This window comes from Leucopleurus acutus, assembly GCF_964270905.1.
Source record: "Leucopleurus acutus genome assembly, chromosome: 7".
In the NCBI taxonomy this organism is placed as follows: Eukaryota; Metazoa; Chordata; class Mammalia; order Artiodactyla; family Delphinidae; genus Leucopleurus; species Leucopleurus acutus.
The window spans coordinates 55,117,463-55,144,339 of record NC_139150.1 but is presented as its reverse complement, the minus strand read 5'-3'; the positions used below and the strand labels follow the sequence as shown (position 1 = coordinate 55,144,339).

The 26,877-nt window shown below is 36.0% G+C and overlaps 1 protein-coding gene across 2 annotated transcripts; it reads right to left on the bottom strand.

The window, feature by feature from the left end:
- Window positions 1-716: 716 nt before the first annotated feature.
- Window positions 717-26,509, bottom strand: CDC37L1 (cell division cycle 37 like 1, HSP90 cochaperone). Of its 2 annotated transcripts, XM_082842539.1 has the most exons (7): window positions 26,295-26,509; window positions 20,700-20,981; window positions 17,708-17,801; window positions 10,741-10,856; window positions 10,256-10,378; window positions 6,362-6,526; window positions 717-2,586 (listed from the first exon to the last, which is right to left on the bottom strand). In XM_082842539.1, exons 1-7 carry the CDS (start codon window positions 26,424-26,426, stop codon window positions 2,485-2,487), a joined length of 1,014 nt encoding a protein of 337 aa, XP_082698665.1. In that variant the 5' UTR covers window positions 26,427-26,509; the 3' UTR covers window positions 717-2,484. The 2 variants fall into 2 exon arrangements, with proteins under 2 accessions (XP_082698665.1, XP_082698664.1); XM_082842538.1 differs by lacking the exon at window positions 717-2,586 and having other exon boundaries at window positions 6,013-6,526.
- Between the last annotated feature and the right edge of the window lie 368 nt (window positions 26,510-26,877).

Genomic DNA, 26,877 nt, shown 5'->3' with positions numbered 1-26,877 from the left:
GTGAGCTTTTAGGCAATATTTGAAAGAGCCCACTAATGGTACAATTGGATGAGAATGTTACTCGTCTTTTCTCTCCTAGAGAATAATCTTAAATCAGTATTATTTCCACCACCATTAATAAAATGACACTGAGTTAACAGGGAATAGTGAAAACTATTTTTTAAAAATCTTAAAAAAACCTTTTATTGGAAGATTAATTTTATCAAATGAAATAATCTCTGATGGACACTTTGATGTCAAAGGTGTTTCACTTATTTGTTTGGACTTTCCATGGTTTGTATAGTTTGGAGAAAATTGTCTAACGTGAAATATAAATTATTCCTTTGCTTAGTATACTCTTATTATTTAAGAAACAGAAGACATTTCTCCTAATAGGAGTTAGTTCTTAGTAGTAAAGCAAAATAAAGAAAAATAAAAAGGATATCAATTTATTGTTCTGAGTACTATAGTACTGCTAAATTGTAAGTTATTGCAAATTATGGCATCAGTCAGTAGTTCCCAAAATAAATCCAATCACTTTCACACTGATACAACACTTCCCTTTGAAAGTAAAAGAATACACATAGCCAAATTTTAAATAGTTCTTCTGTTTTAGAAAACAAAAGCCAAAAAATCCTTCCAGAATAGTTTACTCAGTTGGTTGATAATTTCTCTCCTTCCAGTCTTCAGTTTTTAATACCTCTAACCTAAGGCAAAATGAAATTCAAAACAATTTTAAAGCTTACAGGCAAATCCTGGGGAAAAGTGAGAAGAATGAAAAGTAATGGTTCAAGTTACATTTCTGTGAAACTGGGGATTTTATTCCTATGTTCATTCTCCATTTGATAGGAAAAAGCAAGAGCTTGCTCCAAAACAGAAAACAACAACAAAAAAACTTCTATAACTAGGTCATTGGTTAAAAAAAAAATTCAGGCTGATGAATACTACCATATAAATTAGTCAAACGTTTTATTATAGAGTATGTATTTATATCAAAAGCACAAAAACAGCTTTATTCTTAAAACCAGGAAGATTGTGATGTTGCATACGTAGATTCAATAATTCCAGTCCATTTCTATGGGTACTAAGTGCCTTATCACCTCAGATTAGTTAAAACAAGGTGCAAATGAGGCCAAGATAACAGGTCTGATCACCATGTGGGTCCCTTGGCGTTACCTGGCTTCTCAAATTGAGACGCGTAGTCCAAATCCCATTTAGTCATCTTCTAAATGTTTGCTACTAGTCTCAATGGGACTGAGCCAAAGACTACATTGGTTTCAAATCAAAGCTCATGTTCCTATAAGTCAGAAGGTTAATCCTCAAATAATAAGGACAGAATAATTAACATTGTCATCTCATTCCAAATAAAATGAATAATCAAATATCCTGGCATATTTAAAGTGAATTATATAGGAAGTAGTAAAGCTCAGAAGCATTCCATGGTAACTGAGCTAAAGAGAGGAATGACAAATGTAGTAAAAGCCATCATTACCAGTAAGGATCACCAAATTCTTAGAAATATGTAGTTAGCTCCAAAAGATTTCTCTTGCCTTTTTAAAAAAGTCTTTGGGCCATATCAGAGTAAAACAAACAATAACCACAATTTTAAAAATCAGATTATTTTTCCCTATTTGTTCTTACAGGCCATTAGTATTCTTTTAAAACTTGCTCCCTGAGAGATCCCAGACTATGTCAAATAAAGAAATTAAGAGTGAGATTGAAGTTCCTCTCAGTAAAAAAAAAAAAAAAAAAAAATCTGTATTAGCTTTATCACTTTTTATATCACTATATAACCCTAATATTAAAATGTCAACAGGGTAAAATCAACTACTAAGGAATATAGTTCTGAGAATACTTGGGGATAAATTTAGTATCTATATAAAATTGATATTATAGTCAAGGATTTAACTGATGGTGCCGAAAAAACAAATGTAATATTATTTTAAGGGGAAATACTTTGTTTTAATTTGTACCACCCCGCTTACTTAGTAAAGTAGATTATCAACTACTGATTTATTGCTTTTAATATGATGAAACACCAGATTTGACAGCTAAATTAGCAATAGGATACAAGTACATTTTTATCTTTAATCATTTTTGTAGAGTAGGACATGTACATATCCATATAAAAAGACTGTAGCAGATGCCTCCTAGAATCAACCAGTTCTTGTAAACATTGCATTTGTGCAGATTTTCATACTTTGATTCCAAAATTGAGAACAATAAGATTAAAGGCAAATTTAGTAGCTAAAAAAACCAAAATAATGTCCAGTTTGACTTCTTGCAACATGTGGTACCACTCCTCTCTTCAGAAAAAAAAAAAAAAACAAAAAACCTAGCAGCACATGAAAAAAATTTTACAAAACGTTTCAGTACTCTTTGTTTTCCCTCCCATCAAAAACCGAACAAAAATAAAGTGCAGCACCCATAAAAGTGTCAAGAAAATAGCCAAGTTCTTCCTTTCTTGTAACAAAATAGCACTTGGCTTCAGCAGTCTTAACCAAATTATACAGTGTCCATCATTTTGGGTTCATCATCATCTTTATGTACCACTGAGTTTAAACTGCAGAGAGCTGTATTGATAGAATACTGAAGATAATCTGGATTCTGAAAAGAAAAAAGAATGAATGAATGATAATCAGTTTTATGTCAGTATATGCAGTTGCATATTCAGTTTTGCATTCTCTATTTCTCTGCAGTATAGCAGAACAGGAAAAAAGATGGACTTTGAAGTCAGACTTGGGTTGAAACCCAAGAAGATAAAGAAAAAAATTAAATAGATTATTACCACTTAATCCAAAGAGATGTGATAAAGAGAGAATGATGTATGTGAAAAATAGAAATGTAATAAACACTACCTTTTTCCTCTGTTTAACAAAACTCTATAATTTTAATTATTTAATCATATAAGACTATATCTTCCATATGATTATATGTACATAGCTACTGATAATTTAAAAGATAAACATGGCTTTAAGCCAGCAATGTATTATATGTATTACGAAGATTACTAATTATAACAGTAAATACTAAAATTACAAAGACACTTGAATAAGGAAAAAATATATTTACTAAGTAAATATTATAGCTATCTTCAGAGTCTATTTTGGTTTCTCAAAGGTTAAAACAAACCCAAGTGAGAAACTGTTAATCTTTTGAAAGGTACTTAGACTCGTATTTAAAAAGTTGAAAACAAAAGAACAGTTTAATTTAGGTTTTGTTTATTTTTTAAACAGCAGAACTCAAAAACATTCTAATTTGTTCATTTCTAAAACTAGGAACAGAAAACTTTATTCAATAAATGCAAAAATAAACCCATTATTATTACAGCATCATGAATAGAGACCTAAGCCCTTAAGACCTAGGACTTTAGGAAATTCTTCCCCAAGAATTCAGTTTTATCAGTTGTTCTGAATATCTGCTCATACTTAGAGTTTTATTATGTATCACCTACTTTCATCTGTTTATCTTATTTAATAAACATCAATGAGGAAAACAGTCCACACAGGGCATAGATATCTTAAACCTCCCCATACCAAAGGGAGGCAGGGTTTTCAAAAGGTCTCCTTAATAAAGTACAATACTTTGTGATTCTTTTATTGTAAAAATCAAAAAGTAAGCCAGAAGTTAGTTGGATTATTCTCAATCAGGTTTTTATGAAGGAAGTGGCACAAATAACTGACTGAGGTCTGGAACACTAAAATAACTTTGGACCTCAGTTCTAACCCTGCCTCTTCCACTTAGTATAATGCCATCCTCAAAGAGAAAATAATTCATCAAAATTTAATAACATTAAAAGCTAGTATACAGGATAAGCCTAAGGTAACTGTTACTTATATCTCTGTCCAAGAGGCCTTGGTTTAGTTCTCTCAAAGCTAATGATAATGGTATTTGGCTTATTTCACGAGACTGCTGTCAATTAAAAAAAGAGATTAAAAGCTAAAGTGTTATCCAAATTTAAGTTTTATAAAAAATTATTAATAATCTTGTTACATTATCCCATTCTCCAAAGAAACAGAGTGCTAAGATCTTTTCTGACCATCCAGGCCCAATTCCAAAGGCCTTCAGAACAGAGCTTACAATTACTCTCTATTAAGACTAGGCTCCAGATTTTCATGGAGAATTTTGAGTATTAGAACTGGCTAAAGAGATTCTCTAGAATTCATCTACCCACCTCCTTAAGAACTGAAGACATCATCATGAGGAGACTTAAAAAAACAAAAAGCAATCAATATACCTAACCTAATGTACACTTAAATTCCACTGATTACCCTATATTCTCATCTAATAACATACTCAAAACATTTCTTGTCCCAGAGACCAGTTCCTCCCAAGAGCACACAACTGAGTGTCTTGTCCTATTTCTAGCATATGATTCAACAATATTCTATGATGTAGGTCAGTGGTCCCCAACCTTTTTGGCACCAGGGACCGGTTTTGTGAAAGACAATTTTTCCACTGGCCCGGGGTAGGGGTGGGGGGATGGTTCAGGCGGTAATACAAGCAACGGGGAGCAGCAGATGAAGCTTCGCTTGCCCGCCGCTCACCTCCTGCTGTGCGGCCCAGTTCCTAACAGGCCACGGACCGGTACCAGTCAACGGCCCGGGAGTTGAGGACCCCTGATGTAGGAGAATGAATGAGCAATGGAGTAGAACAGAAATCCAGGATTAGCATATTAGCTCCATCACTTACTGTATTGACTTCAGGTAGATTACTTAACCTCCAGGAGGTTCAGTTTATTCATCCATAAAATGAATGAAAATGTGTCACAGCATTTTTGAGAAGATTAAATGAGACACCATGTAAAAGTGTTTTGCAATTTATAAACTGATATAATAAAAATGGGATGTTATTGTTATGGTTAAGCTCTTCTTCCAAATCTCTCAGTTGACAACTTAGTCCCTCAGGTTGTCTCTCATCTTATCCTATCTATCATCTTATCCTTCTCTCAAATAACAGTGTTTCTGTGGATCTAGCTGAAATCTTATCTTTTCCCTCTTACGTTTAGAATCAACAACATCCTTCAAAAGTCTTTTCCTCTGCATTCATTATGTAACACCTTAGTTTTAGGAGGTTTATATGTTGAACTTACAGAGACTTAGTCATAAAATTCCTTTGGAAAGACTGCGTCCCTATGGGCTATTTCTCACAGAACTGAAGAGAAAATTTTCATTTTATTTAAACAGCATTAAGAGGTAATGTGTAGGACAAATTGAGAGAGAATATTGCTTACATGTCTAACTAAGGGTTAACATTACTAATTATTTAAAAATCGGACCTTAATTATTTCTATCCTTGAAAATAATATGTTTGGCTGAGTTGAATGTGATCAATTGCTTTCCTTAAATTGTCCCTTTGGCCTACAATACATATAACCAGAATAGTGAAATTATAGATACATAAGGTCAAGATATTGAAAATCTCAATTTCTACCACTCTGAGCACAGGCTCCGGACACGTAGGCTCAGCGGCCATGGCTCACGGGCCCAGCCGCTCCACGGCATGTGGGATCTTCCCGAACCGGGGCACAAACCGGCGGACTCTCAGCCACTGCACCACCAGGGAAGCCCCACACTGCCTTTTGAGTGAGACTTCCCTTTCACTGTGTAGGCAACAGGCTAAACTGGCTAAAGCTGTTCCTAAAATCTTAGGGCCTGAAAATGAGAAATGAGAGATGACTGGTTCAATTTAAATGCTACTAGAACCAAAATGGGCAGTAACTTTTAATAACTTAAAACAGTAATCCTAAGTAGAATCAGGCAGACCTGTGGTCCAACCTCCTCTTTGACATAAATTCTTTCACACTAGTGACATGGTTTTAGCTTATTCTAATAGCAGATTTCCAAGGGGCTCAAAGAGTTGGCCAATATTACCATAAAGAACAGCTTAGCATAAGTTACATTAATTTGTAGTAAAATGTTACATCTGGTAGGCAACACCAACATTCAAAAAGATAATACTACTAAACTCATGCAACAGATCATCTTGGTTGCTACTTGGACATATGCTTTGAAGCTAATTCATCTCAATAAATCTTAACAGTATAGTTCTACTTAGAATGGAGATGTTCCTCAGGAGCCATCTTGAGAAGTTTATGATTGAGATGATCAATAGGTAACACTTGCCCTTAAGAATGCTTAGGTGGTCCTCATCCCTTCTGTATTTAAAGGAATGGAATTTGGTATCTCTCTAAATACCTAAGAGATGAACAAGATTTAATGCTAAAACATGGCATGAGATGAAACTCAGAGTTATCTTTTGAGGCAAGAATATTTAAAATGACCACACATATATAATGTATAAGAAGAAAGAGAAGTTCAAAAGAACAAAAATTATGTAAACTAATACATTTATAAAATAAATATTTACTTTTCCAACTTACCTGTGGTAAGGATTCTAATAAACCTATAGATCCAACACCAGAATGGGGAACATTATTCTGAACTGTCATAGGTTGGAAACTTGGTGATTGAGAATAAAGTCTTACTCTTGACTTGAAAGCTTCAAGTTCATTTTTGAATGCTTCAAAATAACCTTCTTCCTCTGCCTACAAAACACAAAAAATAAAGACTGTGTTTTTCAAGACTTCCAGACCACAGAGTAAACTCTAGCAAGCATATATTAGGCCTGAAGTGGAAGAAGTAAAGATGAGGTGAATAGTTTCAACGTAGAAACCACCAAGATCTCTGTCAGATTTCTGAAAACTGCCTGTTTCATATGAATATTAAAGATTGGTTTGTTCCATTTCCCTCTGCTTCAGCAAAATAAAACAAACTAATAAGAAACAACCCGTCTTTACACATACACACTAATAAAATGAAAGAAGGTAGGCTTCCTCTGTATTTCTCTTGATTTATCTATATTCTTGACAGGATCCAAAATAGTCCTCATTTAACCTCTCATTTTCTCCTCTCCTCTTCCCACTGCCAAGCAACAGCCAAGGGATATTCTTTAAACCTTCTAATTCTCTACCAATTAATGAGGGAACACTATTATTGTTATTAGTAATTCTCTGACCCTAAAATCCCTATTTGTAAAAGCCATGAAAGCCAATTAAACTCAACATTCAACTTCGTTATGAAAATACCTTAGTGTTTTAGTTAAGGAAGTACCTTCTTTTCAAGATTATGGAAAGAAAAAAGTACGATGAGTTATGTTGAGGGAAGGGAATTCTCTCCCAAGGTGTATATAATATAAAGCAAAATTCTTAACGCAAAACATCCTTTTGGCAGTAGCCTCCAATTATAAACGTTTCCTTTGCAGATTAAAAAATGACACAGAGCACATCCTACACAATAGATCACAGAATTTAAGTTCAAGTGGTGGAAGAGATTTTGTCGAAGCCTCATTCCTGAATATCAATGGGCCCATTCATCTGCAGTGCGATTTTTTTCTTTAATGTAGTTTACGTTGTGTAACTGGATTAAAACCTATGGATTAGTTACTAGCATCGATATCTATACAAATAATGCAGACAATGTTCTGTGCTGCCATTCTGTCTTTTTAAGAATTTAGGAATCATTTCTTTAATTATATTATAGCATTTCACTTTAGTCAATATATGGTACTCGTGTGGACACATGCAATGTTAGCCTTCATATCCAAAAGTAGTCCTTCTGAAATGGTTATGTAGCAAACCATTAAAGGAATCAAGTGACACAACTGCTGACCTTACTTCATGCCTAAGGCCTAGGGATTTAGATCTAGAGAGACTTGATTGATTTTTGTTTTATTAAGCAACCTATGGGTCACTTGCTCAGTTTCTCTATGCTAATTTTCTCATTTGTAAAAAAGAAATAAAAATCCTTATAAAATGTTATGAGGATTTAATGAGTTAATCCATGTAAAGTGCCTAGAATAATACCTGGCACAAAGCAAGCACCTCATGAAAGTTATTCCTTAATTTAAAAGAAATTATTAAGAGCACAATGTTAAGATCTAAGACTGCATAGCTGTTCAGTTCTATTTTGTCAAAGTAAATTTCAAGGATACATATAGTTTGACTATGTTCCATTATCTTACTAAGCACTAGTTCAAACATATCCATTAATGTAAGATGAAAAAAGAAAGTATGTTTTTTTTTTTAATGCCTATGTGTCAAGTGAAAATTTAGAATAGTCATCAGAAGCCTAACTAAAATACCAACTCAATCGTTTACTCATTAAGGGCTTCCCTGGTAGTGTAGTGGTTAAGAATCTGCCAGCCAATGCAAGGGACACGGGTTCGAGCCCTGGTCTGGGAAGATCCCACATGCCGTGGAGCAACTAAGCCTGGGTGCCACAACTACTGAGCCTGCGTGCTGCAGTTACTAAAGCCCGTGCACCTAGAGCCTGTACTCTGCAACAAGAGAAGCCACCGCAATGAGAAGCCCGCGCACCACAACGAAGAGTAGCCCCTGCTCACTGCGACTAGAGAAAGCCCGCGCACAGCGACAAAGACCCAACACAGCCAAAAATAAATAAGTTTATTTTTTAAAAAAATTGTTTACTCATTAAAACTACTGTCTTGGGAAAATTTTGTATTTTAACAGTAGAAGTAGAAGGTAGGACTGCTGCCACACTACTTTTTTTTATTTTAAAAACACAATGTTTTTCTCTATAAAAGGAAATATGTTGACTGTAGTATATGAAAAAGAAAATGGAAATCACTTATACTTCTACGACCCAGGTATAATCAAAATTAAACTTTTGGTATATTTCCTTCTAACTTCTAATTGTGTATGCTAAAATGTATCATATATGCAAAAAAGAGCATGTAAAATATTTACGTACAATTTATTGGGCAAAAATCCCACTATGTACCCACAAAAATTAGGAAATAGATCATTACTAGTATCTTAGAGATGAGTTTCAAAGAGCATTCCATCTCTCTCTGAGGTTACCATTATTGTAACTTGTCCTAATCACTCCTTTGCCTCTTCAGTTTTACTGCTTAAAATTTATGTATCATCAACAATATATTTAGTTCTGCTTGTTTTTGAACTTTATAAAAAATATAAAATTAAAAAAATGATACCAGATATATCATTCTAAGACTTGGTTTTTTTTGCTTTCTTGTCTTTTTATCCATGCCAATGCTGATTAGTATATTACCAAATGAATATACCACAATTTATTCATTCTACTGTTAACAGACATTTGGGTTGTTCCCAGACTTTTTGCTATTATGAACAATTCTATTAAGCACATACATGAGTGTCTCTAGGGCAGCAGTTCTCAAACTTTATAGTCAAAGGACTCCCTCATACTCTTGAAAATTACTGAGGAACCTAAAGAATTCCTGTTTATGCGGGCTATATCTATCAATACTTATGTGTTAGAAATTAAAACTGAGGAATTAAATATATATTAACTGAAATATAATAACAAACTCATTACATGTTAACATTTATAACATACTTTTTTTAAAAAAACTATTTTCAAAACAAACAATTTAGTGAGAAGTCTGGCTTAACAGAAGATAGCTGTATTCACACATCTGCTTCTGTATCAATCTATGCTGTACACTGATGAGAGAATGAGAGTGAAAATGGCAAATAACATCTTAGTATTATTATGAAAATAGTTTTGACTCAGGACTAATGGAAAGGGTCTTGAAAACCCTCAAGTGTCCCTGGACCACATGTTGAGACATTTTTCTCTAGGGTATATACCTTGGAGAAGTTCTCGCTGTAAGCACTTGTCTTGTTCAACTTTACAAGGAAATTTTCCAAAGAGGTTATACCAATTTATACTCCTAGAGTCAGTGCATGTGAATTCTTATTGCCCTACTTCTTGTACAACTTTTAAATTATAGTAATAATTTAAATTAGTAAATTTAGTGAGTGTGAAATGTTATTTAATCTTTCTAGACATACCTATTTTTCTTTAATATAGCTGACTTCATCCTGTATATATAAACATGTATCACTTCTTTTGACTTTATAGCAAAGCATTTTCTCAGGTTAAAAACTTTTCATAAATATAATTTTGATGGCTGCATAATATTCTGTGTACTAAAGATTTTTTTTTAACCATTCCTCTAATTTTCCTGAATACATACATTCATGTGAATGGCTCTCAATTTCACATACATGCTGTATAGTATAGCTTCTTATATAGCTCCTTTAAATCTATATTAGCATGAAAACAACAATATAATTTTTCTTTTCCTTATAAAATCTACAGAAATTAGCCTGTGGCATCCTGGTTGGATGGCTTCCATTGATGTGTATGGACAAAAGAGGTCTCAGCTAAAACCTAGCCTTCCCATTTAACAATACCAAATAGCTACTTACTTTGGCTTTCTGGAAAAATAAGCGAAAACATCCTCTTGGATCCACATTACAGTTTTTGGCCATTTCCATAATAAACTGCATTACAACTGCTTGATGTGCTATTTGTTCCATCAGAGCCCCTTTCTGAAAGTAACAGATTAAAATTATAAGAAATATATTTAATATTGTGATTACTATTTGGATTTTTAAAATATGATTTTTAAATAGGTTAAAAAAGAAAAAGGTTTATAGTATCAATACATGGGAACAAGAGAGGTGAGGGGGCAGGCAGGCAGGGAAAGCACATTGGAAACAAGTTTCCCTATGCTAACTGAAATAACTAAAAAAAATTCCAACAGTAAGCTCAAGTAGATGTGAAAACAAAACAAAATTATAATTTCATTTAATGACCTTCCTACTTTCATTTAAAGTAACGGAAAAAACAAAACAAAAAAGTAAATCAGAATTCCACTAATGTTCCCAGAAATTCAAGTTTCACATGATACCTGTTCAGCTTCTAGATGAAAACACCATAAAATAAGATATTTAGCAGTTTCTTCACATACAAGGTATGGATGGTCAGACAAAAATCTCTGACTATCATCCCATCGACTTAACATACCTGTAAAAAAAAGAATTAAACCATGAATGTCAAATACTGTCCTCTTGTAAGCAAAGAAATGGTATTTCAAAATGATTCTCTTTAAAGACAACTCACATTACCATAGCAGTATGTTATGGTAAAAGAGCAAATGAAGAGCAATAATAAAGCAATACCCAGCATATTGGAAATAGCTTTCAAAATTCATAGCAAACTTTATTTCAAATAATGTCAGGCTAAAGTAGGGTGATTGGTTTAAAGCCGTAAGTTCTACATCTGGGGAATGCCCGAAGTCCCAGGCAAATAGAGACTCCTGGTCATTCTAGGCTAAAGTAAGTACAGATAATTTCAGGAGATTCAATATTATTTATTCAGAGAATACAAATTTTTCTGTTAGAAAGATGCATAAGAAAGCAAAACCTCAAGAAACTACACTGAGCAAACAAAGACTTAATAAAAGATTCAGAAAAACTACATTTCTTCTAATTTATTAAAATATGTCTAAGATAATATGGTACAATGTCAACAGCATGGGAAACCAATCCAGTAAGTGTTATAATAGTAAATATACTTTAACCATTTTAGTGATGTTAACCATTTAGTCATGATGACTGTTTATACATAGAAAACAAAATCTTTTTAAAATTAGTTAAGCATATTTGAAAATAGCTGCCATTTTGCTTCAGAATACCAAACCAGTCCAAATACTACTAAAGGTGTACTGTCATCTTTACCCAAATTAGTTAAGAAATTTGGTCAAAAAGTTGATACCACCCAAGTAATTAACAGAACCAGCAAAGTGTTGAGCTTTATTTAGACTAGTCCAACCAAGAAAGTTACTGAGACATCATGGAAATTTTATAAGGCTATCTCAATAGTTTGGCAATAAATCTTTCCTCTAGACACAAAATGAACTTCTGAAGTTCCACATCAGAACACAAGTAAAAACAAAACTGAGGACAAATGTCTTTCTGAGAAATACACAGCAACACATGGAAATTAAATAAAAATAATGATTTTTTTTCCTCATTTAAAAAATTGGAAAAAAGCATCTTAGCATTTTCTCATAAAGAGTTTTACAAGCTTTAGAGAGTTACTTCCCCAACACTTTGGATACAGTGACTAGGTCATTTTAAATTCTGAGAAACAATGATTATTTAAATTACTTTAAACTACTTCTCAAATTATATAAAGAATCTAATTAATAATTTCTGTGGTCAGAGCTAAAGAAAGCATAATTCTATTTCTTACACCTGAAGCCATAAAATAAATCCTATAAAGCAATTTTGCCTTAGCTTTGTTAAACTTCTGAAGAGGGAATATTTTTAACTCTATCAACCATTCAGAGAGATCACTGCTTCTCCGTTTACTTCTCCATGGGCAGCATTGTGACTTACTCAGGCACCAAATTCCTACCCATTCTGGTTTCTTTTGCAGGAAAGATATATACGAAAGGGTTAGTGACACTTGTAGGGGCCGTGAAGAAGGGTGTCACTAAACGTTAAAGGTTTTAAACTACTTAATAACTGAGACAAAATTAACACTTGAGGATGACCATAGCTTTTCTTTATCTGAAAAATAATTGTCAATACTTGATTTCAAAAATGCATACTAAATTATTATGAAATTGAGAAGTTACATTACAGGTAGTCCATTAAGACCTCTGTGGGGAGAGTGTGGAATTTTATGAACAAAATATATCAAGAGAATCAATGGCTTAGTGGAACAGAACATACCAGAAAGTACACATATTACTTTGGAATTTATAAAGAAACTTAAAATCAAATGGAGAGTAACACAATCTAACATGATGACTCTAGGACTAAACTGCCTAGGTTCAAGTATTGGCCTTACCACACCTTGGGCAAGTTCTATTATACCTCTATGCCTACGTTTCCCCATGTGTAAAAGAGGGCTAAAAACAGCAAATAACTCATAGGATTTTTGTGAGGACTAAAGGAGTTAATACATATAAAGCACTTAAAACAGTACCTGACAGAAAGTAAACACCTGATAAATACTAGGTATTATTAACACAATATGAACAATTCATTCATTCATTCATCCATCAAATATTAAGCTAATCCTTTTTTTTTTTTTTTTTTTTTGCGGTACGCGGGCCTCTCACTGTTGTGGCCTCTCGTGTTGCGGAGCACAGGCTCCAGACGCGCGGGCTCAGTGGCCATGGCTCACGTGCCTAGCTGCTCCACAGCATGTGGGATCTTCCCGGACCGGGGCACAAACCCGTGTCCCCTGCATCGGCAGGCAGACTCTCAACCACTGCGCCACCAGGGAAGCCCTAAGCTAATCTTTTGGTTAAGGATAATCTAGTCATTTAAACTAGCCAACCAACTTCTCTGAATGCTTGAAAAACCTTACTTTGACAAATTAAAATATTTTAATTATGTATCTTCACCCATATATTTTTTTCTGGTGAATGTCTAAATCCCAATCCACCCTTTAGCTCTCAATATTCCATCTGATTCCTAAAATGGTCCCCAAATACACTTCATTATTTATTTCCCTTTCCTTTTTTCATTATACTGATAGAATGATAAGATTTCAATCCTTTGAATTATACTAAGTATCTTAATTTGTCAATATACCAAAAACCTCCCAACTAGGTTGTGAACTTCTTAATGAATGATATATGACCTATTTTTCAATATATCCTGAGCTCCAGATCTCCTGTATTCCCAATCACCTACCACCAGACAGCTACTTCTACCTACATGCCTGCACATAAACTCATCTTATTTGAAAATGAACCCATTCTTCTCTCCCTGCCCATCTACATTGCTTCCTAGGTTCCATGTCACCCAATCAGGTATTTCAGAGATTCTTCTGACATTTCCATTCCTCCCACATCAAACTTATCACTAAGTCCTGTGGTTATGCTATTGCAATCTGTTAATATGGTGAATCACATTAATGAGTCTTCTAATGTTAAGCCATCCTTGAATTCTTAGGATAAACTCTTTAAAAATATTTCTTTTTCAGATTATAAAAATAAAGTATATTCATTGTGAAGAATGCGAAAAATCCAGAAAATAAAAACCACCTGCAATGCTTACAAGAGGTAATCAATGTTAACATTCTGATGTATTTTTCCCTCTGGCTTATTTTTTAATGACTTTTAGAGAAACAAAATTAGAACCATATCATACATATTAATTTCCTACTCATTTCACTTCACATTCTAAGAGTACTTTTATTAAATGTTTTTCAAAAATAGGATACTGATGTGTTTTTGAAAAGCAATATGTAAGTGATTACATTGAAGAGACTGAATATCCACCTACAGCACAACTGATTCTAACATAGTATCTATGCAAATATTTACAGCTTTTAACAAAATCTCCAGTGGCAACATCCCACACAGATTCAAAAAAATGCTGAATCACAGCTAACTTTGGTTGGAAGTGAACAGATGATGTGCCATGAAAAACTGTGTTAGATCACCAAAAATCAGCTCTGATCATCATAAAAACAGTGATGTCAAAGATGCATATGACTTTGAAGAAAACTCTTCTGTGAAGTTTAAAAGAAAACAGACTTTATTTCTAAATTGGTATTTTATATTTATAAAACATGAATTAACTAAATTAATAAGTAAACATAAATATGGGGGAAAAAATCAGTACTTCACAATATTCCATGACATGGTTGTACCATTAATCATTAGATGGTAAATTCCATCTAATTACAAGGGGTAATAAAAGCAATATAAGAAAGACAGTCAAAAAATATCAAAAGATACCATAAGGGAAACTTAGGAGGAAGTCTGAAGAATATACATACGCATGAGACCACAAAGTAGTACAGTGTCAAGCCTTTGCAGCCCTTCACAACCTCCCATGTTCTAGGCCCATGTCTTCCAAGAGTCTGGAATGCAAACCAAGTTTGGAAAGCCTCCAGCTAGAAGCTCTAATCACAGCTGCTATTCCAAATGTGTTTACTTCAAAGGATTATATGAATGTAGTCATTATTCTGACAAATGCCTTTTTTTCCTCTATTACAACAAGCACACAACTCCAGAAACATCTGCTTCCACCCAGGTGGGACAATTATTAAACTTTCACTGTCTTGCCTGAGGTCTCTCCATCAACTCTGTGCCATAATTTAGTCCCCAGAGACTTTGACTATCTCATCATCCCACATGACTGCAAACTGGTCTACTGCACTCTGATGCATTTGTCTTGGTATGATACAAACAAACATGCCAGAAAGTGGGAAATAAAAACACAGGAAAATTTTGGGAGCCTACTTACTACCTTAGTAACATTTCTGGGGATCCAATGGGCTGCGGCAAGTAGGATATCTTGCCCAAAGCGAAAAGTCAAGTGTATTTCCACTAAGAAACAGGCACAATGTGAATCTGGGAATGGCTGTCAGGTCTGGTTGGCTTTGAAGACAGTAAGGCTCTGGTTAATATTAAAGGATGAGACATGGAAGCCCACTCATGCAATGGCAAAACAACTGTTTATTAGTCACATATTTCCACAGCCATCTGATTGTTTGTACAATATTTTATAAACTAAGGAGTCATGGTGGTATATTTGAGATTATGCAGAGATTCAACAGCATGGGATCTCTTCATCAAGGGTATTCCAGGTTAGCCACTGAATACCTAATTTACCAGTAGCAGAAACCAGTGCTGAAACCTCAATATTGAAGAGGCCAGCCAACCATCAAGCTGGAAGGACCAGCCAACCATCAAGTAATAGGTTGATAATCTTGGTCCCGTTTCATTTTGGAGGGACCAGTGGTTCCTCACTTGAACAAGACCATTTGAGATCTGGTATTGCCCTCCCTCTTTGCCATGCTTCTACCAGTAATGCATCTGTGGTCTTACTAAATGAGTTGTTCCCCATACCACATTATTTCTTGACCCCAAAACTCAATTTACAGCAAAAGAAATGAAGACAACAGGCTCACGAAATTCACTGGTCTTATGAACATTACTACACAGAAGCAGTAGGTTTTATAGGATAGTGAAATGTTTTATTGAAGACCCACATAATTATAGTGCCAGGTGGGTTACTACACCTAGTGAGGTAGGGATATTTTCCCAAATAAAATTCTTTCTGACCACAGCACTCAGTTTATAGCAAAAGTGAGGGAACTATTTTACATGCACTAGGTTTCCCATGGCTCCAAAGCAACTGGCCTACAGAATGCGAGCTGTGTGAAAGCACCTTGAGGGATGCTATTCTACCAGATGCATCATGCTCTGAAAGAGTAATCAGTACATGGTACTCCTTTTCCTACAGAACGCGCAGGCCTGGGAAATAAGGGCTGTAGGTGGGAGCTGCAACTCACATTATCACAACTAAGATGCATTTACAAAATTTTTGCTTTTTATTCTTATAATTCAGGGGTCCGCTTATTTAAAGATTTTAACATCTACCCAAGGGATGACTGTATATCCATTTTTTCTATTATAAATAATACTGGAATGATAATATTTGCAAAAATAAACTTCGCTTACTTCTTCAGACACTATTCTTGAATTAAACAGAATACGTAACTTATTTCACTTTTTAAAAATAAAAAGTATGAGGGCTTCCCTGGTGGTGCAGTGGTTAAGAATCTGCCTGCCAATGCAGGGGACACAGGTTCATGCCCTAGTCCGGGAAGATCCCACATGCCATGGAGCAACTAAGCCCGTGTACCACAACTACTGAACCTGTGCTCTAGAGCCCGCGAGCCACAACTACTGAAGACCATGCGCCTAGAGCCCATGCTCCTCAACAAGAGAAGCCACTGCAACGAGAAGCCCGCACACCGCAACGAAGAGTAGCCCCCGCTCGCCACAACTAGAGAAAGCCCGCACGCAGCAACGAAGACCCAACATAGCCAAAAATAAATAAAATAAATAAATTTATTTAAAAATAAAAAGTATGAGAAAAATGAATAAATTTTATGAATAAACTTTATGAAATAATTCTATGAATAAACTGCAAAAAAAGGAAAAAAATCTAAAGTAGTATCCGTTATACTGACATAAGGATGAATGAAATTCTAAATACTTTGGGAGAGAAACACCAATAGGAAAAAGGTCTCAAAATGTCATTTAAATAGCTTATTAACATACTCCAAATAAAAACTATGTTTACTAAATTGACACATATATACTTCCCAGTAGCATTTTCACTCCAGCAGTATTGTCACTGCTTATAATTCTTAGAACATAGCATACTGTTTCCCGACTCTGCCTTTGGACATGCTGTTGCCTTGCCTCCCTTATCTACATGGAGAACTCTTACATGTTCCTTATAATCTAACTCAGACGTTTCTCCTCTGGGAAGCCTTCACTAAAATCAACCCCCATCCCACTGCTTTTCCCCAACAGAGAAAACTATTTTTCAGTTCTTTGTATATGTATTTCTATTACTTACTATTTATTATAAATTATATTCTATTACTTATTATTTATCTGAATAACAGTTGAAGGATCTACATAAATTGTATAGCATCATATCCAAAACCTGAAAAAAATGAATGCTAATCTTACAACCATAAAATAATCAGATACAAAGGAAGCAAAGATGAAAAAAGACAAAAGCAAAGACTAGTTGGGAAATGGAAAGAATCTAGGTAGTAAAAAAGACCATGTTTTAGAGGGTAGGATTATATAATAATAGATTGAATTTTGCTTTTCTTCACAATTCAGTTTACTCTGTCACTCTATTTTTTTACGACCAAAAAAAAGTCTAAAACAAGAGCTATACAACTGTGCCAGAAGCAGCTATGCAATTGGAGTTTGTCACTCGTCTTCTTTTTGGTCCCCATTTTATAAATCCACCTTTTGTACACATATTTATGATACCAAACATTATAAAAGAAGGAAACTCAAGTAGTAGACTTACCAAAATGTCTGATTTTCTGCTCATGTTTCTGCATAAATGATTTTGATTTATCTTCATCTTCTGTTTCTTTTCTTTTATCCTGATTAATAAAACTCTAAGGAAAAAATTTTGAAGTTAAAATCAGATTTTATATTCTAATTGGATTTTCTTTCTCACTTACTGAATGCCTAGCAATCCTTCTCATACACACTATAAAAAGGTGATGTAGTAAACTCATATTACATCATTAAATTCATCTGTAAAACTCTGTTAAAAATTAAAATTTTCTTGGGCTTCCCTGGTGGCGCAGTGGTTGAGAGTCCGCCTGCCAATGCAGGGGACACGGGTTCGTGCCCCGGTCTGGGAAGATCCCACATGCCGCGAAGCGGCTGGGCCCGTGAGCCATGGCCACTGAGCCTGCGCATCCGGAGCCTGTGCTCCGCAGCGGGAGAGGCCACAACAGAGAGAGGCCCACGTACCGCAAAAAAAAAAAAAAAAAAAAAAATTAAAATTTTCTTGTAATGAAGTTTCATTAGTCTTATTTAAAGTGATATATATGTAGAAAATTATACAATTATTTTAGAAATCAACAGAGAAAAACAAATGAATTAACTCTTCTGTAAAACTGAATTTCCCTATCAAAGGCAGGTATAGAAAGATCCTTTACATGAATAATTTATGTTTTGCGTTATTCATTTCCATCAAATATTTGCAGCTCTACTGTCATCTTTGGAGTTCTTGCTGGAAACAAACTCAGATATTCAAAGCATATAGAGTATATTTACAACAAAATTTTTGATAAGACATAAACCTAAAACAGACCTTTGCTGTAAACTTTTTTTAAAAGAGGCTAAACAGTTCGATTCTGAAATCAAGTACAAATTTCTATTAAGGAAGTGCTTCTTTTCAGTTAAATAAGTCATAAAACAGACGAAGATGAAGTTTTTATCTGGCCAGAAAAACTGGCAGAACAATTTCTCAGAACATTATGTGATCACGTTTAAACCTTGAGATCATCACTGCCAAAAATGAAAATTGAAAACTAGCTCTCTGACAGTTTACATCAGGAAACACACAAGTTTACATATTTCAAAATAAAAGCATTTTTTTCTTTATATATTCTCCATCTAGACCAGCACTGTCCAATAGAAATATAATCCAAGCCAGAAATGTAATTTAAAGTTTCCTATCAGCCACATTAAAAAGCAAAAGAAACAGATGAAATTAATAACATATCTATTTAACCCAACATATCCAACATATTATCATTTCAACATGTAAGCAACACAAAAAAATTATTAATGGAATATTTTACTTTTTTTGATACTAAGCCATCGGAATCTGGCGTGTATTTTACACTTACAGCACATCTCAATTCGGACTAGCCACATTTCAAGTGCTCAATGGCACATGTGGCTAGTGGCTATCAAGTTGGACAGCGCAGACCTAGACCAGTCCTCTCAAGTCTCAAGCTCCCAGACAAAATCAATGTACGATTTTGAGCAAATGACTGGAACATAAAGAGAGTCCTAATTAATTTGTGGTATAAATGTAAGCTATGTTAGAATCCAACTTTAAAAAAAAACAATTAAAAGAAGAGACAAAAATATTTTCTTTGTGACCACTGTGTTAACAGAAGAGACATTAACTTTATAAACAAAGAAACATTGTTTTGACAATTCCCTCTGGAATAAAAAAACTATTTTAAATAGTTTTGGGGTATAAATGCAAACCAGAAAGAAAGTAATACTTAAGATGACACATCCCTTAGAACAACATATACAGAGACAGCGAGTCATTCAGTGAAAGAATTATTCTGTTGAGGGGAAAGAAAAATATATAAATTAGTACAATCACAGAAAAAGTCTAGAAAGATATGACTCATTGTTAACAGTGGTCATCTCTGGGAAATGGAAATGAAGGAAGCCTTTCAATTCTACTTTACAGGTTTACGTTTTTGTTTTTTACAAGAAGCATGCTGTACTCTTACAATTTATCTCCATTAAAGAAAGAAGTACTGATAGGGCTAGTGGTACTAGACATTTACCTGTGTGTATTACTTATTGCTGTAGCAGGACTAGAGCTAGTCCAGGGGAAGGAAATTAAAGGTGCTTCGGGGGGAGTGCTGAGAGTGGATGCCAGAGCAGAAACAAGTAGTGTTACACACTACGTGTAGAGAATAATGACGGTTAAAGATAAACTGAATGCGGACTTAGACAAGAATGAGCAGTCCATACCTAAGTCTTGAGAGTTAAGTTTAGTACAAATAGAAAGAGTACTACTTTAGACATTAGATGAAAATGACTTTATTTCATTGCCCACTTCTTTTTCAGATACAAAAGTCAAAGAATAAGGCCTATATACGTAATCCAGTGAGAAACAGAAGACCGCTCTTAATAAACTAACTTGGCAAAAGTATTTTACTACTCCTTTCAGCAATAATGCTTGTAACACTAAGACCAGATTACTGTCTGAGGTTTACTAAATACATACTGGTAAATAACAGTGAGAGACTTTGTTTTATTTGATAAAACCAGTAACTATACATTAGTGTTACAAAATTGAAAGCAAGCTGATAAGCATAGCAACATCAGAAACCACTGGTAACATCTGAACTTTACCACATACCAGACCCCATGCTATCTACTTTTAAGATGTTACCTTATTTAGTTTTCATACCCACTCTTTATAGTTGATGAAACTGAGCCTTAGAGAAGTGACTTGCCCAAGGTCACAAAGCCAGCCTGTGAAAAGTTGAGATTTGAGGCAGTCTGACTCCAGAACCCATGCTTATATTCAGTGTGCTATGCTGTAGCCATATAATTGGATTAAGGACTACCCACATTAGACACTACTGGGGATAACACATTTCTGTAACAATCACTTTTCCTAAACTGTCAACACTGAATACTGTTTATAAGATTCTGTTGCTTTGTTAACAGATACGCACAACTGGTCTGTACAAACACTTCAGTCTTTCCTTCTTTCATTATGGTCCAATAAAAGAGAGTACCTTATTAAAAACATCCTTGCTAATGGCATCCATGTTCCACAGACACATTCTCTCTCTTTGTACTAGAGCCTCTTCTTTCTGCCGCCATTCTTCTTCCCGTTGCCTCAGTTCTGATACTGCTGTTTGTGCTTTGGCATGTTCCTGATCCAAGGACTCAGAGTTATGCAGTGCTAAGCTACCAAGTTTCTGCTGAGCTTCAGCGAGATTCCATTTGCACGCCACAGAGCTCTTCACAAACTCTTTCTGCTTTTGGCAAGCCATTTCAATTCCATGGCTATACATCTGTATTAAAAAACAAAACAAAACAGTACTTTTAAGAAATGAAGAAGGCAACAGAACAGGTATGTTTATGTAGCACAGTTCACATTTCTATTAGTCACGGATTTCTGTACAATGTTTTTGGTACACAGGTATCCAGCCTTCTGTGTTTGCAGTTAAGAGTTTTATATTATAGACTTTGTTTCATCAACTAGACTCTAAGCTTCGTTGTTAATTTGTGCCTCTCCCCTGACAACTAACAGCAACAAAAAGCCTGGCAACTAGCACAGTGTCCTGCATACAGCGGGACCTCAACAAACATTTGATTTATAGTCTTCATAATCCTGAAACAGAATAATGAGAACAAAAGCTTAAATCTAGTTCATCATCTTATCACTCAACATGCTGAAAAGCAGACCTCTATAGAGCTTTGCTTTGCAAGTTCTTCACTCAAAGAACCTTTTATTTAGAAGTAATCACTTCTTGGTTTCTATTTTCTCTCTGTGTTATCCCAATCCTTGGTAATCTGAGTTGTTATTATTGGAAATTTCTATTTAAAACTGACTACATCAGATAGATAACCTTTAACTTAATCCTAATCAAAACAGACAAAGTTGTTTAAAAAAAAAAGTCACTGGTACACCCTGGTGACTCTGTTTTTTTTTTTTAACATCTTTACTGAAGTATAATTGCTTTACAATGGTGTGTTAGTTTCTGCTTTATAACAAAGTGAATCAGTTATACATATACATATGTCCCCACATCTCTTCCCTCTTGCGTCTCCCTCCCTCCCACCCCTCTAGGTGGTCACAAGCACTGAGCTGATCTCCCTGTGCTATGCAGCTGCTTCCCACTAGCTATCTATTTTACGTTTGGTAGTGTATATATGTCCATGCCACTCTCTCACTTTGTCCCAGCTTACCCTTCCCCCTTCCCATATCCTCAAGTCCATTCTCCAGTAGGTCTGTGTCTTTATTCCCATTTTGCCCCTAGGTTCTTCATGACCATTTTTTTTAAGATTCCATATATATGTGTTAGCATATGGTATTTGTTTTTCTCTTTCTGACTTACTTCACTCTGTATGACAGATTCTAGGTCCATCTACCTCACTACAAATAACTCAATTTCATTTCTTTTTATGGCTGAGTAATATTCCATTGTATATATGTGCCACATCTTCTTTATCCATTCATCTGCTGATGGACACTTAGGTTGCTTCCATGTCCTGGCTATTGTAAATAAAGCTGCAACGAACATTTTGGTACATGACTCTTTTTGAATTATGGTTTTCTCAGGGTATACGCCCAGTAGTGGGATTGCTGGGTCATATGGTAGTTCTATTTTTAGTTTTTTAGGGAACCTCCATACTGTTCTCCATAGTGGCTGTATCAATTTACATTCCCACCAACAGTGCAAGAGGGTTCCCTTTTCTCCATACCCTCTCCAGCATTTACTGTTTGTAGATTTTTTGATGATGGCCATTCTGACCGGTGTGAGATGATATCTCACTGTAGTTTTGATTTGCATTTCTCTAATGATTAATGATGTTGAGCATTCTTTCATGTGTTTGTTGGCAATCTGTATATCTTCTTTGGAGAAATGTCTATTTAGGTCTTCTGCCCATTTTTGGATTGGGTTGTTTTTTTTTTGATATTGAGCTGCATGAGCGGCTTGTAAATTTTGGAGATTAATCCTTTGTCAGTTGCTTCATTTGCAAATATTTTCTCCCATTCTGAGGGTTGTCTTTTCGTCTTGTTTATGGTTTCCTTTGCTGTGCAAAAGCTTCTAAGTTTCGTTAGGTGGTGACTCTGTTCTACTAAGAATCAACAGTAATTAGTTTTAACATTTATTTAAAAAATTTTTTTAAATAAACTTATTTTATTTATTTATTTTTGGCTGCACTGGGTCTTCGTTGCTGCGTGCAGTCTTTCTCTAGTTGCGGCAAGCGGGGGCTACTCTTCGTTGTGGTGTGCGGGCTTCTCATCACGGTGGCTCCTCTTATTGTAGAGCACGGGTTCTGGGTACACAGGATTCAGTAGTTGTGGCACACGGGCTTAGGTGCTCCGCGGCATGTGGGATCTTCCCAGACCAGGGATCGAACCTGTGTCCCCTGCACTGGCAGGTGGATTCTTAACCACTGTGCCACCAGGGAAGCCCACTTTTAACGTTTGTTGAACCACCACGTGTAAAGCATCGTGACGGATGTTTAATTCCTTATATTCCTCAGTTCTATCAAACAAAAGCTAAAGGCACATTCTTTATGATTTCTTAGCCAAAATGTAGATCAATTTCAAACTAGGTATTCAGAATAATTTTACTCCAATCTATTCCCTTATCTGCATCACTATTCAAGCCCTTGTAATTTCACACTTTAATTATATAAATATACTCTTTCTCATTTCAAGCCATTCTCTACTCTTCTAGACTTGGAGTGATTTCTCCAAGAAACAAATATGATAATTTTACTGATTCTTAGAGTCTTGGGATAAAGCGCAAACTCTGTGGCATGGCATGGTCCCTCATGATCTCACTTCCTATTATCTCTCTAGACTCAGTCCTAGTCACTCTTCTACTTGTTTGCTTATTGTTTACATCCCCTTCCCACCCCTCCACCCCATTCAATGTGACAACTCCCCCATCCCTAAACCTCCTATCTCCATCCCAGATTCCAGCATTATGTCCCTTCCCTCTTACCCTGCCCCTCTCCACCCAAGTTATGCATATTTCTACAGTGGTGTTTTCACACAATACTGTGCTTATTTGTTTAACTATCAGCTTCTTGAGGGGCTAGAATGCAATAAATCTTAGATGAATAAACGACTCGACTTCTTGGAATAGACTAGTGGTGGTTAGGAATTCTAAGACAAGTAGCATGCAAGGCTTCTTTTTTAGCTAAGTCTTCAGGCAAACTTAGATTTCTATTGGAGGGAATGTGGACACTTGCTATTCAGATGTTTTACTTGTTTAGCAGGTTTGGAGCCCAGATACCACTTGGTCCTAACTAACCAAGTAAGGTATTTATTTTTACTTTTTGCTACCTTAGAATAGGGTTAAGAATAACTGCAGACTAGCTATGCTTAAAAAGGGACTAGGAAGAGGAGAAAAATGAAGCTATATAATTTATTTTGTAAGAAAAGACAAAGAAATACTAAGAAAGGTAAGGACAAATGGAAATATCTTGCATTGTCAAATTAGGCGGAAGCAAATTCTCAAATCACCTCTCAAATCAAACACAGAAATCTTATTTCTAAATTCTAAAAATGATTTACGTTTATATCCTTCTGCACAGACTACACAGACTATGTTTGGGCATTTGAGTAAACTATCCAACATGTATTGAGATGATTGATTATATTTTAATAAACAAAGATTTGAAAAAAGAACTGTTAGCATTAAGGTCTACTAATGTAACTTTACATAAAAAAAATTCCCAAACAGGATCTCTAAGTTCCAAACTGCATTTAACTGGATCTCAGAACTATTATCACACATGACATTAATATAGCTAGTTTCCCTATATTTGGTAAAATTACACCAAGGCTGTTTTTATAAAGATTATAAAATGTTTATAAACTGAATTAAATATTTTATTCTTTCCAAATATTCCAAAAGAAAAACTTAAGTTCTAAAACTTAAATCCAGCAAGACAAGTAAGTAGGTTTGTTATAAACACATGAACTAATTTAGGATTAGAAATCATTTTGCAAATCTTAGTACCATTCAAAGTTAGTTTCAGACAAATAAAATTTTACATTACATCACAGGATGGGCAGTACAGTAGGTGGGAAAAAACACTGTACTAGGTGTCAGAAGTGGATTCTAGTTTTAATTCTGCCACTGCCTAGCTACATGGCCTCAGGGAAATCACTTTTAATGTAGGATTTAAGCCTAATCATTTCTAAAATTCCTTTCAGCTAAATAAGCTTATAAATTAATATACAGCTATTTTTAAAATTCAGTTTCTCTTAGGTTACTCTTTAGATTCAACCACAATGCAGTGAAATTCTTGAGACCTTTCTATCCTCTCTATACTCCTTCAAAACTGACAATGGCAGCTGCTGTTCATTCTTTTTCTATCTCTGTAACACATTCATTATGTGCTTATATAACACATTTCGTATATAAAGATGACACCAGTGATCCATAATTAGTGGGTGACTACCAACCTACCAACTCTCATTCTGTCCTCCTAAAAAAATGTCTTGTACTTTCCCAGTGACTGGCTGGCCGAAGTACAGTCTGTGGTTATGAAACAGCATTTTTCTCTGTGCAGCCAACCAACCCTGTGAGCTGGGCATAGGATCGATGACCCTACACTTATTGGCAAACAATTTAAATCACTCATTTTCATTAACAGCTAGCAAGATGAGTCTAGAGAAAAACAGTTTTAATTCAGTTAAGCCCTGGGGGACCCCATTTTGCAAGAAGCCTAGAAGGCAAATACCTATAATCCATTTCATTGAACCTATTAGTGTTTAGTCCGTGATCCTGAAATATACTTCGAAAACACTCAGGTTAGGAGAAAAACCGGGACAAGGTGATACGAGTACCTAAGCACTCCCTAAGATAGGACCAAGAAAATCCTAAGTGGCAGTATATCACATTTGGATAAGTTTCAGAGGAAAGAAGGCTGGGCTGAAAACCACAAGTAGCGGCAGGAATCTGAGGAAGAAGTCTGCAGGAAAAGGCAAACGTGTGCCTATATATTTTTACTGAAGAATGGTGTGAAGCAAAACTAAAATCAGAAACGTAAGGGGAAAATGGTCACGCGAATGGGCGAGATTTACGCCAGCATCAATAGCAAGGTTTACAGAATTTGCTCAGATGTCAAAAGTCAGTGAAATAAACTGGATCTCAAATCTTTATGTCAGGAGCTCAGTGAATTATTGAAATACAACCATTCACTGTTCCCATCAACTGTGCACAAATATTAGTGCCTTCAAAAGAATAAAGTGCTCGGATAAGAGCAGGCACAAGAGGACAAAGGGTCAATGTTATAGAGTGAGCTGTCCCAAATCTGGGTACCGTCAGAAGACGGGTGGAGGGGAGAAACTTCTTCCAAGGGTGAGGAATTAGCCAAGGTGAAAAGGTGTGCGTGGAGGTGAAGGTTGGGGCTATATGGCCAGACCCTCTTCGAAGACCTCAGTAGATGCTACAAAGTGATGGGATGGCTTCAGGCTCCCGACGCCCGAGGTTGGGGGGCGGGAGTCGGGGGCGGGAGAAGGGGGAGGTGGGGGCTCAGAACAGGGCACAGAAGAGGGTCGCAGAGACAGAGGGCTCTGGGGGCCTGGTGACGGCTCCTCTCCATCCCCCCGCAGAACACGGGCCCCTTCTCACCTGGGTGCCGCCTCCGGGCAGCTGCGGGTAGCGAGGAGAACCGGGGGACACGTCCAAGTCACTCTCTTCCTCAGCCTCACCTTCTGCCCGAGGGAGGCTCCAAGGTCCTGGCGGCGGCCAAGGCTGCTCCATGTCCGGCTGCCCCCGGCCCTACAATCCCCACTGCCAACAGACTTCCCGTGAGCGGAACCTACTGCGCGGAGCCAGCCGCCCCAGCCGGGGGGGCCGTTACCCAGAATCCCTCTGCCGGCCGCGACGCCGACGCACGCTCGGCGCCAGCCTGTGCCGCGCCACCGGCGGACGGCGGAAAAAGACGTACTCCACTTGTTACGTCACTTCCGTATAGGAAGGCGTAGGTCGAGGGAGGTGCGTCCCGGAGTTTGGGAGGCGGGTGTGGGTCTCGAATGGTTTCTTGTTTAAAACTACTTTTTCTGAAGCCTTTCAGTGCTGCCAATTTACCCTCCAGGCGCTGAGGGTCATGTAGTATTAAATACTTGTTGTCTGGAGTTTCCTACGCAGTAAACGGTGGGTCCTAGGGGCCGGGAGGTGTTCGGACCAAGTGTTGTCCTCCACTGCGTATTGT